We start from the raw sequence: 19,814 nt of genomic DNA, 5'->3' as shown, positions 1-19,814 counted from the left end.
TTCTCCTATTTATTCTTTTGCTTTCTTGAAGTCTTCTACTCCTTCAGTGACTCTTCTTTTGTTCCATAATTCTATCTTATTTAGAGTTCTTGCAATGAAACTCCTTCATAAAATAGAAGTCCTCCTTGAAACAGTTTCTCCTGAGATGACTTTGCCAACGTATTCCATGCATTTCATCATTTATCAAAATAATGCTTATCCCAACAAATTCCCCCTTTTTGATGATGACAAACTCATGACAGATTTCTCCTTTCTTGTTAGCTTTCTATTTTGACCTGTAACACTTAAGCATGGAACATATGGGCAAAACAGATTAGCTATGGGTTATAAATACTGCACTCCCTTTACTTTTCCCCCTTTTGGCATCATTGAAAACGGTTTCAAGTTAACTTAAGGAGCATATAAGGAAAATGATATAAAATCCAATCTGCACTAAAAAAATTGGTCATCAAAATTGGAACCAAATTAGCAAGACACAGTAAATATCATAGACATAGTTACAAAGAGCTGAATTAGAGTACACATCAACTTAACACACATAGAGTATACACCAAAAGCATTAAATGTCTTAAAGAAGGAGCACACAACATGCAAAATCCACAAAATAACGGAGTCCAGCAGAGAGTTTGGATAGAGAGAAGAGATCAAGAGGCTGATGTGGGTGTAGGATCAGAGAGCTGTTGGGTCAGGTATTACATAGTAGCGATATTAGCAGCCCTCGCTGTAGCAAGTTCAGTTTGGAGCTCCACTATACATGCTTCCAAAGTCGCTCTCTCCATTTGATGCGCAGTCTCCAGAACAAGAAGGTCATCCTCCTTGGCAGCAAGCTGATTCTTCAATCGCTGAAGAGGATTATCAGGGTTTCTCATAGAAACAGGTAGAGCCATATGATTCACTCTATCCATCACATCCTTAACTGTTTGAGAGTGCCACACCTGAACGGGCACATTAAACGCCTCAAAGATGGGATCCATCCAGAACCCATATGGAAGAGCATGTCCATTTTCATCTTGATGAAGGACCCTATGCATATGTTTGATAATCAAGGTAGGTAAGTCAATAGGCACTTCAGAGTCCAGGAGCTCCATAAGGGTCAAATCAAGAAAATTTGCCTTCGTACAACGTTGTTTTCTTGGAAGAATGATCTTGTGAACTACATCAAAGTACAGCTTATGCAGCGTAGACATCTCATTCTTATCAACACCACGATGATGAGTCAGATTGGGCTAGGAGGAGAACTTACGAGAAATGCTTAGGGCCGATGTGTGGGTAGGTAAAGGAGGCCACTCAAGTTTCACATAATGACCCCATCCTTTATAAGGGATCCCCAAAATTCGAGCAACATCAACATGAACCAAGTGAATAGGAGTGCCCCTTACAGTAGAAGTAAAGGATAGCTCATCGCTTTTTCCATTTATATAGAACTCAGTTACCTCTTTCTTGGCCATTTTCCGTTGAGTATCACCCTGAAGAAAAAGTGCAGACCATCCCTGGACCTCTAACTTAGTCAATAGAACAACTATCTCAGGACCTCCAAATCCAGTGACAACTCTTCCACTAAGAACATATTGCTTACGGAAGTGAATGATTCGGTCACAGTGAGATGAAGCAATGGAGGGAGTGGTCTGAGGTAGATATTCATCATCAGAATCAGACAAAAAACTATCAGTGGAAACAGAGGAAGCAACCTATTGCTTTTTAGATTTTGAAGTGGAAGATTTGGTGGATTGGAAATTTGATGCAGGTTTAGGGGATGGTTTTGGCTTGGCTTTTGTGGAGATCTTTGGTTTAGAGATGGAAGGTTTTGAAGCAATATGATTCCCACGCTGCAACTTACTTATGACTAGATCATTATCAGAAATAACAAGATCAGGGACTGATGGAGAGAAACGCGTAGAAGTACGAGTTCTTTTTGTTGATGCTAGAGTAGAGATCAAATCAGCTTCAGCCTGACGTCTTTTCTGTCTAGTTTGGGGAATCCTAATTGGGAAATTGTAAAAAGTATCTTTAAGTACACAGGATTCAGATCTAGGGTTAGACATAGACTTCTTGTTTAAAGATCTAGGACGACTTCTACCCTTAGAAGGAACAACAGTTGCCAGGGGAATTTCAGCAGTAGTGTCAATGCATAAAGGAACAGGATGAACCTCATGCTCCATGGGAAAGAATTCAGTAGAGTTTGAGAGAAAATGATTGTGACTTACAGAACTCCAATTTTTGAAACCATCAAGAACAGCCCTGAATATTGTATGTTCTCGTGTTTCCCCCTCACTAGATGTATCCAGAATGATGGCTAAAGGTGGTTCGTGAGACTGACCTCCCTCAACTGATGATCGAAACCAAGATCTATTGAGAGACACGATGTGAGCAATTCCTTCCTCAATGACCAAGATAATATTTGGAGGAGATGCTACACTGACCATCACCAACGAGTTATTTCCACTACTTTCAAGGGATTTAGAAGAGGACGCCATTGTTTATGGGTTAAGCTTTCAGAAGGGTGAAAAGATTATAAAAATGGGATGAAGTGGGAAGAAGAACAATGGAAGATGAAGAGATGGATTGAACCTTTTGATTTGATGGTGACAGCTTTTTTGAACAAAAAGAGGGAAAATAAGAGTTTTGGCGGTTGTGAGTAGATTGGGCATAGAAAAATGGACCACATTAATTACGTGTATCAGCATATGTGACCCTATAATTTAAAACATTTTATACCTGAGTTGTGCTCCATGATTCGCCAAATTAACTCATACTTATTGTATCTGCTCAAAGTAACAAAATCCATGAGAATTAGTGAAAGCTAATGAGGACAAATATGATATACAAGTTAATGTACTTTGATAGACTAGAGAAGTTTTCATTTCATACTTAAAATACCCAAGAATTTTGATTGTCACACTTTTCTAACCAATCATTGAGGGAGGGAAATTTGCAACCTTAATCATCCCCAAGTCTAGCCTATTCTTCTCAAAATGTTCTCTACTCAATGCTTTGGTAAAAATATCAGCTATTTGTTCTTCAGTGGAAGAAAACATTATTGATATGTGACCTTTCTCTACATTATCACTTTAAAAAATGGTGTCTTATATCAATGTTTTGTACGTTTATGTTGGATGGGATTTTTTGCTATATTGATAGCGCTAGTATTATCACACAAGATAGGAACCTTACCAACATTCATACCAAAATCCAGCAATTGTTGTTTAATCCATAGCAATTGTGCACAACAAGATCCAACTGCTACGTATTCAGCCTCAGCAGTTGATAAGGCCACATAGTTTTGTTTCTTGGTGGACCAGGAAATCAAACATGTTCCAAGGAAGTGAGCCATACTTGTGGTGCTCTTTCTGTCAACCAAGTATCCAGCATAGTCAGCATCCGCATAACCGACCAGGTTGAAATTGCTTCCTTTTGAGTACCAGAGTCCCAAATCAGTAGTTCTTTTGAGATACCTGAAAATTCTTTTAACAGATTTAAGATGAGATTCTTTGGAGTTTGCTTGAAATATGGCACAAAGTCTAACACTAAAAACGATATTAGGTCTACTTGCAGTGAGATACAAGAGAGATCCGATCATTCCCCTGAACACCTTTTGATCAACAGATGCACATGTTTCATCCATATCTAGCTTAGTGGCTATAGCAATAGGAGTATCAATTTCCTTTGTTTCATTCATGTTGAATCTTTTCAGCAGTTCATTCACATACTTTTGTTGATGAATCAAGGTACCTGTGGGTGTTTGTTTGATTTGTAAACCAAAAAAGAAACTTAGCTCACCCATTATACTCATTTCAAATTCTCTACGCATAAGTTCAACAAACTCTTCAGTCATCAGACTATTTCTAAATCTAAAGATTATGTCATCCACATAAACCTGCACAATCAACAAATTTTTTCCATTTGTTTTTAGAAAAAGAGTATTGTCGATTTTACCTCTTGAGTGTCCATGGTCTAAAAGAAACTTGGATAGCCTCTCATACCATGCTCTTGGACCTTGCTTCAATCCATACAGAGCTTTGTCTAGCTTGTAGACATGTTCAGGAAACTCTGGATTTTTGAAACCAGGTGGCTGTTTTACATATACTTCTTCTTTCAAGTATCCATTCATAAATGCACTCTTTACATCCATTTGATAGAGAGTAAATTCTTAAAAAACAGCAAATGCAATAAGTAGTCGAATAGCTTCAAGTCTTTCCACAGGAGCAAAAGTCTCAACATAATTACTTCATTCTTCCTGATTATATCCCTAAACCACCAGCCTTGCCTTGTTTCTTGTGACTTGTGACTGTTCCATTCTCATCCAGCTTGTTCCTATAAACCCATTTCGTTCCAATTATTGTTCTCCCTTCAGGTGGTGGAACAAGATGCCATACTTTACTTCTTTCGAATTGGTTAAGCTCCTCTTGCATTGCTTGAATCCAATCCTCATCAAGAAGAGCATCCTTCACCCTTTTTGGTTCACCATAGACACGAATGCTTGGAAAACACATAGATTCTTCAAGCCTGGCATGGTGGTGATTCCAGAAGTCAAGTCTGTAAGAAAATTATCAATGGGATGAGATCCTTGATACTTGTAGCTTTTTACAGTCAACCCTTGAGAGGTTTCAGTATTATCTGCAGCATTTTGTTCTTCAAAGTGACCAGTGTCTTGACTTATTGTTCCCCCTGACTGTATGTTTGCTGATTGTTCGACAGAGGGAGCAGGTTGTTCAACTTGTTCCTGACTGTACTCCTCAATTTCACTGTCACCCTGCATGTTAGTCTCAAACATAGAACAATTTTCATCAAAGACAACATGCACACTTTCTTTAACACATTTTGTTCTTTTATTCATTACCCTACATGCTTTACTATGTGGTGAATACCCTAAGAAGATTCCCTCATCACTTCTTGCATCGAACTTACCAAGGTTATTTTTACCATTATTATGAACATAGCATCTGCAACCAAAAGTTCTAAGGTGAGAGATATTTGGTTTTCTACCTTTGAGTAATTCACAGGGAGTCTTCTCTAAGATGGGACGTGTCATGCACCTATTTATAATATAACATGTAGTACTGATGGCTTCAGCCCAGAGATTTTTTTCAAGATTATTAGCAATCATCATTGTTCTAGCCATGTCTTCTAAAATCCTGTTTTTCCTTTCAACTACTCCGTTTTGTTGAGGAGTTCGAGGAGCAGAGAAATTATGATCTATACCATGTGATGAACAGAATTCTAAGAATTTTGCATTTTCAAATTCTGTTCCATGATCAGATCTCATGGAAATTAAGAATAGTCCTAGAGTTTTCTCTATTTTCTTGATAAAAATAGAAAAAATCTCAAAGGACTCTTCTTTAGAAGCTAAGAATAATGTCCAAGTAAATCTAGAAAAATCATCTACAATGATAAAGACATACCTCTTACCTCCTCTGCTTCTTACTCTCATAGGTCCACATAAGTCCATATGAATCAGTTCAAGGCATTTGGTTGTACTTACCTGATTCTTTGGCGTGAATGATGATCTCACTTGCTTCCCCCTTACACATGCACCACAAACACTGTCATTTTTGAATTTGGTTTTAGGTAAGCCTATAACCATCTCCTTTTCTAACAGTTTGTTTATTTGTTTCAAGCTTGCATGTTCAAGTCTTTTGTGCCATAGTAAGGGATCATTAGCAATTGCACTAAGGCACTTCAGAGTAGTGCTAGGCATTCCCATGATATCAGCTTTGTACACATTTCTGTGTCTTTTGGCAGTTAAGATAACCTTTTTGTGTCTAGCTTCTCAACCCTGCAACTTTCAGAAGTAAAAATTATTTTATTACCTTTGTTACACAGTTGAGAGATGCTGAGAAGATTATGCTTTAACCCATCCACATGATATACTTCCTCCAATGCTTTGGATTCAGTCTTCCCAATCTTTCCAACTCCTACAATTGTCCCTTTCTTTCCATCTCCAAATGAAACATTTCCCCCTTTGAATGCAGTGAGTGAAAGGAATTTATGTTTGTCACCGGTCATATGCCTTGAACAAGCACTATCCATGTACCAGTGCTTGCTTCCTTTCACTTTTACATGCAAACATTTAAAGGTTAGTTTTAGGAACCCAGACAAGTTTGGGTCCTTTTCGATGGTAGAAGGGGTGAATAAGATTTCTTTTTGCCCATTTTGGCAGCCAATTGTTGTTTCTAGTTCTCTGGTTGGTTTTAACATTATTTGTTTCTATTCCAACATTTTTGTTTCTATAATTTCTAGCCACAGGACATTCAGTAGTTGGGTGCCCAAGTTTGCCACAAAAATAGCACAAGTTAATTACAACAACCTTGTCATTATTAAAACCAATGCCTGTTCTCTCATTGTGATTTCTCTCACTCAATTGATTGACAATTCTAGATGAGTGAGTCCATCTGTTTGCCCTCTCAAGCTTTACTTTTATCTGAGAGATTTCTATATTTAATTTCCTCACTTTTTCTTTTTCAAAAAAATAATCGTTTTTGCATTTTTTCAACTCTTTTTTCAGGCTTTCTTCAGTTTCACTCATTTTTCCTTTTCCTTTTTCAGTTACTGTCATCCTTAAGATTTCAAATTTTAGATCTAGGTTGGATGACTCAAGTTTTTCAACATGTTTCTTCAGACAACTGTTTTGTTTATCAGTTACAGTTTTGTCATCATTGAGTTCCATGTACTCAAATTTTTGATCTGCAAAGGCTTTAAACAACTGATCTCTTTCACATGTTAATTCTTCAAAGTCATCAATTAACCCATTCAACAATCCAATTATTTATTTTTTGAAAATAGATGTAGTTTTTCTTTAAGATCAATGATACTAACCTCAGAGTCATCATCTTCAGCGTCTGAATCTCCTAGAGCCATGAATGTTGTTTCATCTATTTCTTCGTCATCATATTCTCCATTTCCTGAGCCCCAAGCAGCTACCATTGCATATTCCTCTTTTCTCTTTGAATTCCTTTCCTTTTCTATTCTTTCTTTCTTTCCTCCAGTTAGCTTCCCATTGTGGGCAGTCCTTAACATGATGATCAGTTTTTTCATACTGGTAGCATCAATTTTGAGATTTATCATTTATCCACCCTTTTTGAGATACTTCTTAAAGCCTCTTGCCAGGAATGCCATTTGATCTTCATCGTACTCAGAATCTTCTTCATCAGAAACTTTCAGGGCTATTGTTTTTTTGCTAAGCATCTCTTCCTTTTTTAACTCATTCATGTTCATCTCATAAGTTCTGAGATTTCCCACAAGTTCATCAAGTGTCATGATGGAGATATCTTTAGCTTCTCTTATGGAAGTTACTTTTACATCCCATTTGTATTTAGGAAGGATCCTTAGCACCTTGTCAACCTTTCTTCAGTAGTGGGAACTTTTCCTAGTGATGACAACTCATTCATCAACTTAGTAAGTCTAGTAATCATTTCTAACAGAGGCTCACCTTCCTTCATCTTGAATGTTTTATATTCAATTAATAGCATGGCTACTCTGAATTTCCTTACCTTACTTGTTCCTTCATGAGCATTTACTAGTGCATCCCAGATTTGTTTGGCAGTAGTACAATTAGAAATTCTGTTGTACTCATCTGGTCCAAGACCACAAACAAGAATGTTTTTGGTCTTAGCGTTTTTCCTGAGAGCTGCTAAATCTTCCGCAGTGAAGTCAATCCTAACCTTTGGTACTTGAACTCCTTCAACAGTCTTCATAGGAATAGTAGGTCCCATAGTTATCCTATCCCACAATTCGTAATCATCCGTTTGAATGAAGTCCTCCATGCGTGCTTTCCACCAGCCAAATTGAGACCCATTGAACATTGGGGGTCTGACAGTTGATTGACCTTCGCTGTGACCAATAGGTGGTACAGAATTCATCTCGATCTTTTATCTTAGGTGTTACTCTGTATAAGATAACCTGCTCTGATACCAATTGATATTTCACACGACCTAGATTGTTTTGCGTTTACCAGACTTTACTTAGATGAACCAAGTTGCCTAACTTGTTTCAAAAACAATGTAAAGACAGTAAAGTAAGAACACAATATTTTACGTGGAAACACTCGGCTCAAAAGGTGTAAAAACCACGACATGTTCCTCAACAGGATTTACCCCAACTTCACTAAATAACTCCGAGCCTCAACCAACGAACAAGATTACAATAGTTTATCTAACCTAAAGATCAACTACTTAATCTCAATTTTGCCACACACCTCCAAGGTATGTGTTCCCAGTGTCTTCGAGTTGCCCTCAACTTGAAGACTAAAATCTTAATATCAGTTTATAAATTACTGATCTAGAAAATATAAAAATCACAAATACTAAGAAAACTTCCTAAATCTGTTCTTCAGTATTCTTTGATCAGCAGCACTTCAAAAATCAATCTCTCAATTGTTTTGCTCTGTGAGTGCGTGAATATAATGGACGCCTCTTCTCCTATTTATGCTTTTGCTTTCTTGAAGTCTTCTACTCCTTCAGTGACTCTTCTTTTGTTCCATAATTCTATCTTATTTAGAGTTCTTCTTGCAATGAAACTCCTTCATAAAATAGAAGTCCTCCTTGAAACAGTTTCTCCTGGGATGACTTTGCCAATGTATTCCATGCATTTCGTCATTTATCTAAACAATGCTTATCCCAACATAATGTTTCTAGCAATATGTGCTTTGCCTATTAGTCTCACTCCCCGTGATATATCCTGCTCACCAAACGTATTGACATTAATATTTATTTGTCTCTTAGTTAAAAATGTCTTTTTAGTTATGTGATTCTTTTCATCATTAGATATCAATAAAATAGTATTACTTCTTCTATTTTATATTAAGTAAATTTTTGGAGTTTATTTCATTACTTAAAATAATTGAATTGTTCAAAGTTCAAGATAAACATTTAAAAGAAAATTATATTTACCCTATCCACTAATGGAGTTACATATTTTTTCTAGGAGACACTAATGAAATTTTATATTTTTCAGGAGATAAATTGCACTACTTTAAAGTTATATTTATAGTTTCACAAAGGACAATAATGGAAAATATGATTTAAATTTGAAAAACTTACAGAAATGACTATGATTTAGGGATTAATAAAAGGAAAGACTACATAACTAGACATACTTTACTACCATATATACTTAATTTACCTCTAGTTTAAAAAATTCACACACAATACCACTTTTAATATTCATACCATATATTTTAAAATATTTAATCAGATACACAAATCTCTTAAACCTGATATTGAATAATTATCTTAAAATAGTATACGTAGAAATAAAATTTTAAAAATAGAAAAATCGCAAACAAACAAAACAAAGAAAGAAAAGAAAACTGCGAAAGAGAGAAAATAATGTAGGAAAAACAGAATATTTCAATGGTGCAAAATACACTTCTCAATTTAAATATATAGCTTTGACGAAAAATATGTATTGTGCTTTTAAAAATCAAGGACAAGGAAAGTAACAAAAAATATCTTCTTTTAATAAATTGATATGAAATTTGAGTTGGAATAGAATTTTGACTTTCTTTTAATGTTAGCGAAAAATACCGTACAAAAGAAAGAACAAAGAAGGAGAAAGGGGTGTGGGGGAGAATATTTTGAATTACTTTTGAGACTATAATAAATTAGTTAGATAATATACATATTATTGTTAGGGCTGTTCATGGTTATGTTTAAAAAACCAAATCGAACAACGATTTGAACCAAACCGATTAAAAACATCGATATTTGGTTGGTTTAATTTTGATTTTACTAAAAAATAATTGTAAAAATAACCAAACCAAAGCGATAAATTATATATATAAATTTTAAAATTATTTATATATCATTCATAAATAAATTATAAATATTTTGTTAAATTTTAAGTAACTTAAGTCTTTAGCTGTACCATTTTCTCAAGCCTAACACTTATATTTTAGTCCATCTATTACAATCAAATGTCTAAGTCCATCAAAATTCATTACTTTAGTCTTTACCTACCATACCTTTCATAAGATAGTTACACCTTCTCTTAATTGAATCACTTTGTTCGTGTAATGATAACTTAGTATTGTTTAATTGCTTAATTGAACCGACAATAGTATTTGATTGGATTGCTCATGTACTAGGTGTTTAATTTGTGTCTATCAAGATACGTATGTCCTCAAAAATTTATTACTTTCAAACTGAAAAAACCAGAAAAACTGAACCAAACCGAACCAAACCGTCAATAACCAAACCGATGGTTATTTTTTTCGTTTGGTTTGGTTTGGCTTTAGGTATTTAAAAAACCGACTAGATTGATTTGGTTTTGGTTTTAACCAATAACCGATCCAAACCGAACCACGAACACCCCTAATTATTGTCCATAAATTTTAAATTGAAGAAATATAAATAAAAAAATAAAAAATAAAAAACTTCAAACTCACAAGTGAACAAAATAAATATATTTGTTTTATATTAATGAGAAAAGCATTTGATAATTATATTAAGCTTAGTGATAATTTAATAAAAATCAATACTAACACTAATAATTTAAACAGTATATAATGTAATAAAAAATATATATATATGAAGCATACAAATTATGTGATAATCATATGATTTATTATCTATGTATTTACGGTGCTTGGTGGTTGTATTCTAGTATACATATGCTATATTTAGACAATTACTCTTAATACAAATACAATATTTTATACAATAATGCATTAATTGTGTAGTAATATCTTTTTTTTTTATAATTTTTTTTTTTAGCATGATATCTCAATCTTTCATCAATGCATAAAACTATGAAATCTCACAACTTTTTCCATAATAAACACAGGAATGGCACTACAAGAGTTTTTCTTCTTCAATGATTTTGTTGTATCATACTTGTACAATATTGATATAGATTTTTATTTTGTTATAGTTTTTTTTCACTTGAATACGTTGGTACAATGTTGATATAAATGCATTTTGATGATGAATACACTATCCGTATTGAAATTATGAAAATTCCTTTGTCTTATCACTACCATAAAAATAACTTTTAGCGGCAATAAATATTGAAAAATCTACATTACATATTCTTTTTATGCGAGATGTTAGGAATCTATTGTGTTTCTTACGCTTTCATGTTGACAACTCAATTCATTCGATTACTACTAGAGATGAACCCAACTCGAAATATGAACCATAAAAGAAAATACCTATTAAATCAATTACAAGAATACCCGTTACAGTACTTATTATCCAAAGAGAAATCCTTCTAGTACCATCAGTCATTTACCTCACTTCCCTCCAAATTTCATCAAGTGGTCACAAATACATTGATACAATTATATAATAGAGTAATGAACAAAAATATATTCAAATACATGATATAAATATAAAACAAGAAACTAATAGGCTTGAATACATTGATACAAATTTATAATAAGTTGCAAGACATGTAAATGAATAACAAGGAATATTAAATAAACTTTGATACATTGATATAAATATGTAATCCATATTACCTACAAACAAATATATTTGATACAATAATACTAAAACAAATATGTGTCAAAAGTAACAAGTAAAAATGAAAATTTATTTTAAAATTAAATGACAAATAAAAATAAACCGAAGAAGTAATTTTTATCAAACTATAATTATATATAATAAATATGTAGCATATTTTACCTTACCATGTAATTTTCCAATTTGATAATCAGTTCAAATGGCAATTTTCACAATGGTTCAAAAATTTGTTTATTTATTTTAAAAAGGTCGAGAGATTAGATAGAAAAAATTAATACTGCAACTAGGTGAAAACTGATAATACAAGGACGTTAGCGATCGACATGCTCCTCAATTTCAGATAATACACATAACTACGTTTTTAACTCTAGAAATAGAGTCTTATTTTACTTGTCCATTTTAACAAATTAAGAAAATTTTATTATTTACTTTTCATTATATTCTTGGTATAAATAACTATGTAAAAAATATTAGTAAAATTTAAAAATTTAAAACAAAATTAATAAAGTTAATTTAATAAAATAAACTGATTTAATTTTTTTTAAAATTATATCAAATCTGGATAAAGTAAGTATGAATGAATAAAGTATATTTAAAAGCTTTTCCTTGAGATAGACAAAATCTTGAAAGACGAGAGAGCTTGGAAAGGTCCATCCTTAACTGGATAAACCTAGATATTAACTACTAATCTGACCAGATTAGCATTGAAGCTTAAATTGGAGTTAATCTGACCAGAATGACATTGATTTTATGCGTAGTAAAGCATTTATTCCTAATTTTCTACTCCCTCAATATTAATTCATTTTTACTTCTCATAATTTGACTTGACACATCTATTAAGAAAATAATTACTGATAAAATTATAATAATGTCTTGAAAAATAATTATTTAATGCTGACAATTGTATTTTCTTAATATGTCAAAAGTGACGAGTAAAAATGAAATTTATTTTAGGAATAAGTGATAAGTAAAAGTGAACAGATGAAGTAAATGATATCTTTATCTTTTTATTTTTTATTTTTTATAATAGTGGTATTTTTTACATAATTAAGGAGATATTAATGATGTTTTTTCAATTGCTTCTCCTTCCATTTCAAGATAAAACTTTTTCCATTTCATTAATCATATTTTTTCAATTTGCAGTAGTTCTCCTTCCATTTCAAAATAAAACTTTTTCCATTTCATAATAATCAGAAGATATTAATAATATTTTTTTTCAATTTTATACTTATTTAAATTGAGAGAGTTTTACATACTTAAAAACTACTAAAGAACTACATTAAAAAGGTATTTATTAGGGGTAAATTGATAAAAAAATAATATTAATCTTATTGATTATGTAAAATATTACTTATAATGAAATAAAATAAAAAAATAAAAACATAACTTATTTTGAAACGGAGAAAGTATTATTATAAGATGAAACAGAAAACAAATGACTAGTCGACCTCGAACTTCATCGTACACTAATTTTGTCTTGAATCATCCAATGACTATTACCGCCATCTTCGTCAAGACAATTAATTGGTCAAGGTTTCAATTGAATACATTGAGAGCCTTTTTCCTTAATTTATTTGCTTGTTTATAAACTCTTCTTTTTTCTTCAATTTAATTTTAAAATTTGAAACAAAGATTTTTATAAATTTTATTTGTTACCAACTTACCATTTGAAAAAAATCATATCCATACTCTCGTGTTATTAACCGTTAATTTCTTTAAATTAAAGTGGGCATACACAATTAGCATATGCAAATAAATACTCTTTGTTTAAGAAAAGACAATATTTTTGTTTTACCTATTATACCTTAATTTATTTAGAGAGTTAATATTTTTGAAATAGGTAGAACTTTTTTTAATGAGTAGATTGATTTTGGAATTCTATTAATTAATAGGGGTAAAATGGTAAGCTATGTCAATTATCATCTTTTTAATAGATGTGTCAAGTAAAAAATAGACAAGTAAATAAGGAGAGAGGGGTTATATATTTCCTCTATTCTAAAATATTGTGTGACTTGGCTTTTTCAACATAAGTTAAGGTGAATATTGTTAGTACTTTTTTATATGAGTCTTTTTGTGTAGATCTGCATATAAATTTTAATTAAATCAATGAAGTAATTTTATTCGATTGAACTAAAAAGTTGATTAAATAACAAGGACAATCGTAGCAATCCTCAAAATTTGTGGCCCCTATTTTGTAGTCTAGTCTTCGTTGGGATTTTAAATAACTTCGTTCTAAGCCCTCCGTTGTCTTCACGTTTGATAGTTAGGCTCCATTTTTTCATTAAGAACGGTCGATAGTTTTTAAATTTTTTTATGTTTGATTGGTTAAATTTTATAAAAATTATCTTTTTAGGAAAATAGTTCTTTTAAAATAGGAGAATATATTTTCTCAATAGAAATTGAAATATAAGTTTTACAAGTGACATTTTGCATTGATTGTATCAACCCACCCTCCGACATACCTATCTTCATCCCCATCTCCATCACTACACACCTATATTTTCCGTCCCACCTCTCATAGTATTTGCTTAGATTATAGGGAAAAGGGCCTGGTATACCCCTCAACTTTGTCATATGGAGTTGATATGCCCCTCGTTATGAAAGTAGCTCATATATACCCTTACCGTTATACAAACGGCTCACATATACCCCTACCGTTACAAAATGAGCTCACATATATCCTTCATTTAACGGAAGTGAAAAAATTAGTTTTAAATTTATATTTTTGACTTTTAATTTTTTTTAAAAATATTTAGGGGTATATATGATTCTTCTAGCAAGGTTCAAAGTATATTTTAATCTTTTTCATACATACATTATTTTTTGACTTCTTTGATTATCATTATTTGAGTTTTTTATTCTTATTTTATTTTTTCTTTCATTCCTTAGTGTAAAGAAAAAAAATTTAAAACTATTTTTTTGTCGATATTGTAATTTAATTTTTGTAATTGAAGAAAAAAATTGGTCATCTATAATAAGTTTTACAAGAATATTAGTGAGACACAAATAAATTTGACCATAAAAATAATAAATCCAAATTTAGTCAATTTAAACAAAAAAAAGTAAAAAAAAAATGTTTGAGAAGAATCAAAATATACACATATGGGATTATATTTATTTTTTTTAAATGATAAAAAAAATTAAACTAAAATTAATTTTTTTTCATTTCCCTTAGAGGAAAAAGGTATATGTGAGCCATTTATATATAAGTAGGGGTATATATGAGTCACTTTAACGGGGGTTATATCAGCTCTGAATGACAAAGTTGAGGGGTATATCAGACCCTTTTCCCTAGATTATATAAGAATATGTTCAGTTAATTATAAACTCATAAAAATAAATTAAACCCAATTAGTGGTAGCTAGCCCCTAGCTGTTAATGAGTAGAACCATGTTATACAAACTAGTAAAACCTATCCTATTGGATTTTCTTAATCTTGTAATAACACATTTTATACTGTCACTTTAAGACAAAAATGCAGAAGCAGATCTGCCAAAAACTTACATAAAATTTAAAAAGAATATCTCAGTTCAACAATTTTAATGAGTCAAAACCGCCCCCAAACAGTTCTAAATCACCCTAAAGGCATTGCAAATATTTTAATGATAAAAAAAAACATTTTGTTTCCTATCAACTTCTATCTCAAAACGTCAATCGAAATTAGTTAAATCTTCAAATTCAATTTTTAATCACAACTTCATGAAGATATTCCCAGAAAATACATTTGTAAATTTTCCTTTTCTCGTTCTTATTTCCCACTTTGTAATTAACCAAACAAAATGCTCTCTATACTTATAACTTGCCAAATTAACAAATATAATATGGTAATAATAGTAATATTCTTCTTAATTTGCACATTGTAAAACTAGCACCTTCTCACATGTCCAACTAGTAGTTAATTACTACCTATAATTAAAACTAATTAGTAATCTACTAACCATGCACATAGTAAACTACTCCCATCACATCTCCCTAAACACAACTTGACAACTCACCTATTTTTCATCCAACCCTTCTCAAATCTCTAATCCTCCCCCAAATTAGGTATCTTAATAGTTTCTCGACTATTTGAACTTTTACTTTATTGACGAGAATAATAATTTTTTCTCGACCCTTCACTGGGGAGGAGCAGCTTGTGGTCGGGAGTTTATCCGAATCTTTTTTTATGAAAAATTATACTATTATATACCTAGTTAAAATTATTGGTAGATGTCGAATCCACTAGATCTTATTTTTACTTCTTCAAATCTTGAACCCTTTTCGTGAAAATTCTAGCTCCGCCGCTATCAGTCACCACCCCTTCCTCACTTTCTTCTATAAACACCTCCTCAAGGCAAAAATTCACCCTTGAAACAGAGTAGGAAACAAAGCTCTTTCTCTATTCATGGCGGGTTCTAATCCAACCCCTTACTATACTCCAACCTCCAAACCCACTCCAACTTCCCACCATTCTTCTTTACCTTTGAAAAAACCCAATTTTTATTCATTAATTGCCATCACTTTTCTCTGCTCTGCTTTTTACTTCACCGGTTTATGGCAAAGCAGCACCACCGGCACCGGTGCCGGCAGCAGCAGTGTCGTCATCACCACCACTTCCCTCCCCTGTTTCCCTTCTAAAAACACCTCCACAAATCCTCCATCTTCAAGAACCACCACCAAAAAACTAGACTTCACCACCCATCACTCCGCTGCAGACGGCGGAGCAGCTGTTACAGCACCTGATGACGCAATCAAGATTTACCCTGTTTGCGACATCAAGTACAGTGAGTATACCCCATGTGAAGACCCTGAAAGATCATTGAAATTCAACAGAAGAAGATTAATTTACAGAGAAAGGCATTGCCCTGAAAAGAATGAACTCTTGAAATGCCGTATACCTGCACCGTACGGTTACAAGAATCCATTTAAATGGCCTGTTAGTAGAGATGTTGCATGGTATGCTAATGTTCCTCATAAAGAATTGACAGTAGAAAAAGCCGTTCAAAATTGGATTAGATATGAAGGTGACAAATTCAGATTTCCTGGTGGTGGAACTATGTTCCCTAATGGTGCTGATGCTTATATTGATGACATTGCGAAATTGATCAATCTTAAAGATGGCTCCATTCGAACCGCCATTGATACTGGCTGTGGGGTAATTTTTACCTTCTTTCTCAAAATATTCTCTGTTTTACTTGTTCGTTACATTTTCTTCTTGAATGTCGCTACCACGAGTGAAATGACAATTAATTACTCCATGATAGTGAGTAACTTTTATTTATAGATCCGCAAAAACAAATTTGCACCCAGGTGTGGTCTGGTGGTCAATGAAGTGGTTGTGAGTCATGAGTTCGTTCAAATCTTAGCAGAAACAAAAACATTAGGTCATTCTCTAATCTATTATAGTCTTTGTAGACAAAGTTACCTGGTATCTATTGTTGGTGGAAGGTGACAAATATCCTGTAGAATTAGTTGATGTGCCTGAAATAATATGACCACAATCATAAAAAATGAAAAAAGAAGTGGGTGGGACAAATTTAGATTAAGCATTGATGATGAATGAAATCTATTAATGTGAAAGAGTGATCTAAGAGGGATTACAAGAAGTTGAATTATGTGTAGGAATAATTAGGAAAGTGATGTTCCTTGCTTAGATTGGATTAGAAATAGGCCAGTGAGGTGTACTTAGAATCTAGACAAAAAGCTCTTTTGTCCATGAGGAATCAAAGCAGCTTTTTTTTTTCCTGACCTGAATTCCTTCATTCTACACCTGGCACTCCATGCATGATATCTCATTTTCTTCTGTGAATCTTTCAGCAGCTAATTACACAACTTTTACTACAATTCTACTACATAAAGATTCTTATTTGTATATATGAAAACTTCTATTTTTACCATAGAAAGTTAATTTGCTGCATTAAGCAGAGGGAAATGATGTTGAGCAAAGATAATATGTTTACAATTGTATTGAAACATTAAAAATATATGCAGGTTGCGAGTTGGGGAGCTTATCTTTTGTCACGAAATATCATAGCCATGTCATTTGCACCTAGGGATTCACATGAAGCACAGGTTCAATTTGCTCTCGAGCGCGGAGTACCTGCTCTAATTGGAGTTATTGCCTCCAAGAGGCTTCCATATCCATCTAGAGCTTTTGACATGGCACATTGCTCTCGTTGTCTAATTCCATGGGGGGAGTATGATGGCACGTATTTGATTGAAGTTGATAGAGTCCTTAGACCTGGTGGATTTTGGATCCTCTCTGGCCCGCCGATCAACTGGAAAAGACATTGGAAAGGCTGGGAAAGAACCAGGGAAGACCTATATGCTGAACAAAATAAAATTGAGCAAGTAGCTAAGAGACTCTGCTGGAAAAAGTTTGTTGAGAAGGATGATATCGCAATATGGCAGAAGCCGTTCAATCATATGAAGTGTACAGAATTTCGAAACAGAAACAAAAACCCACCAATGTGTCCTGCACAAGATCCTGATAAAGCCTGGTTCGTGTTTCCTTCGATTTATCGTTACATTTGGTATTATCCTACAATCCAAATTCTCTTAGCATTGAGATTACTTCGTGTCGATTTGATATTTGCAGGTATACAAAGATTGAAACTTGTTTAACTCCCTTGCCTAAAGTTGCAAGTGAAGAAGAGGTGGCAGGTGGACAATTGGAAAAGTGGCCTAAAAGATTACACGTAATACCACCGAGGATAAGCAGGGGAACTGTAGATGGAGTCACAGAAGAAGTTTTCCAGAAGGATTCACAGCTATGGAAAAGAAGAGTATCTTATTACAAGTCAGTGAATAACCAGCTTGACCAGCCTGGGCGATACAGAAATATCTTAGATATGAATGCATTCCTAGGTGGCTTTGCTGCAAATTTGGTCAATGATCCTGTTTGGGTGATGAATATAGTTCCCCTTGAGGCTAAGGTCAATACACTTGGTGCTATTTATGAACGAGGACTAATCGGAACATACCAGAGCTGGTAATTACTATGCTTCCTTCACATTTTCCCCCTAACCCCAGTAAATGGCAGCATTAATTTTAGGTCGACTATAGCTATGTGCACAGAAAGCTAGTACTATTGACAGAGTTAGATGTACATTTCAGCACATACGCTCTGAATTCAGAATTCATATTGTCTAAATTCTGGATCTACCTACCCCTGTAGTTTTGCTTTTATGATGAATATTAACTTTTTTCTATAGGTGCGAGGCTATGTCAACTTACCCAAGAACATATGATCTCATTCATGCTGATTCCGTATTTACCCTCTACGAAAACAGGTAAATTATGATCTTCAAAAGATCATGTTCTTTTACCTTCTTGGATATGGAAGTCTAAAAAATGCTTTTGTTTATTGTTTAACAGATGTGAAATGGAAGATATTATGCTAGAATTGGATAGGATATTAAGGCCAGAGGGAAGTGTAATAATCCGAGACGACGTAGATATATTGATCAGAGTGAAAAGAATAGCAGATGGACTGAACTGGGATAGTCAAATTGTTGATCATGAAGATGGTCCATTGGAGAGGGAGAAGCTTTTCTTTGCAGTAAAGACATACTCGACAGCTCCAGCTACTCAACCATCTAAAACTACTTAAGCCATCATTGTTGTAATCTTTTTTTCTGTTGTTCATCCTCTCTTTCTTGTATTCTTTCACTTGTTAAATTGTAGTAGTAGTACTATTACTTGCAAATTGTAAACTCTAGGGTTTTAGTGATTCTTCTGCAATTCCAATGAAGTCATGAGTTCTGTGCTAACTGTATCTGATCTCTACAAATGCATGTTTTCATTTCTAGAGAAGCCTATTTTAAACTTCAAATCTAAATATTCAGTAAGACGTTACTGAGAAATACGTTTGTGCTATTTTAGTCAACTATTCAGATTTTGTACTAGTTAAGCTAATTTATTTTACTTTTGTATTATTTAGGTCAAAATTTTGGGGAAAATGAGTTCCCTGCATAGTAACCATATTGGACCAATTGATACTATGTCATGGTCTAACTATAAATTGCAGGCCAAATTAAAAGACAAAAAAGCTGAGTGGCACAAAACATTGAATTAGGTCCTTCATGCAGATAGGTCATTCTTCATATACTCCACACTTTTGCTTACCTTAATACTATATATAAATTTACAAAATCCTAATTAACAAGAAGAAACAAGTCAGCTGCATAGATTAAAAACAATCATATTATGGCAGACCTGAAATCTGTTCTTTCCCTAGTGCTTTTGAGTATCCTTATAACTGTATTGCTGCAAAGCCAAGTGATTGAATCTCAGGGTGAGCCACAGACATGCTTGGCATCACTTGGGAACCTGAACGTCTGCTCCCCATTTGTATTACCAGGAACATCGAATACG

The 19,814-nt window shown here is 33.3% G+C and overlaps 1 protein-coding gene across 1 annotated transcript; it reads left to right on the top strand.

Annotated features, from left to right (window-relative positions):
• The first annotated feature begins 15,799 nt into the window (after window positions 1–15,799).
• On the top strand, window positions 15,800–19,201 carry LOC102600417 (probable methyltransferase PMT15). The gene is made up of 5 exons (XM_006340460.2): window positions 15,800–16,593; window positions 17,430–17,938; window positions 18,037–18,429; window positions 18,653–18,730; window positions 18,816–19,201. The coding sequence occupies exons 1-5, from the start codon at window positions 15,844–15,846 to the stop codon at window positions 19,048–19,050; spliced, it is 1,965 nt and encodes a 654-aa protein (XP_006340522.1). The 5' UTR covers window positions 15,800–15,843; the 3' UTR covers window positions 19,051–19,201.
• Window positions 19,202–19,814: the final 613 nt, after the last annotated feature.

Source organism: Solanum tuberosum, unplaced genomic scaffold, assembly GCF_000226075.1.
Source record: "Solanum tuberosum cultivar DM 1-3 516 R44 unplaced genomic scaffold, SolTub_3.0 scf00019, whole genome shotgun sequence".
In the NCBI taxonomy this organism is placed as follows: Eukaryota; Viridiplantae; Streptophyta; class Magnoliopsida; order Solanales; family Solanaceae; genus Solanum; species Solanum tuberosum.
This window is presented reverse-complemented; position numbering and strand designations above follow the sequence as displayed.

Bases quoted from the DNA above. Each gene is read 5' to 3' on its own strand.
- LOC102600417 (XM_006340460.2), top strand. From the start codon at position 15,844: ATGGCGGGTTCTAATCCAACCCCTTACTATACTCCAACCTCCAAACCC. The intron at 18,430-18,652 runs GTAATTACTATG...TTTTTTCTATAG, and splicing joins ATCGGAACATACCAGAGCTG to GTGCGAGGCTATGTCAACTT. The intron at 18,731-18,815 runs GTAAATTATGAT...ATTGTTTAACAG, and splicing joins TTTACCCTCTACGAAAACAG to ATGTGAAATGGAAGATATTA.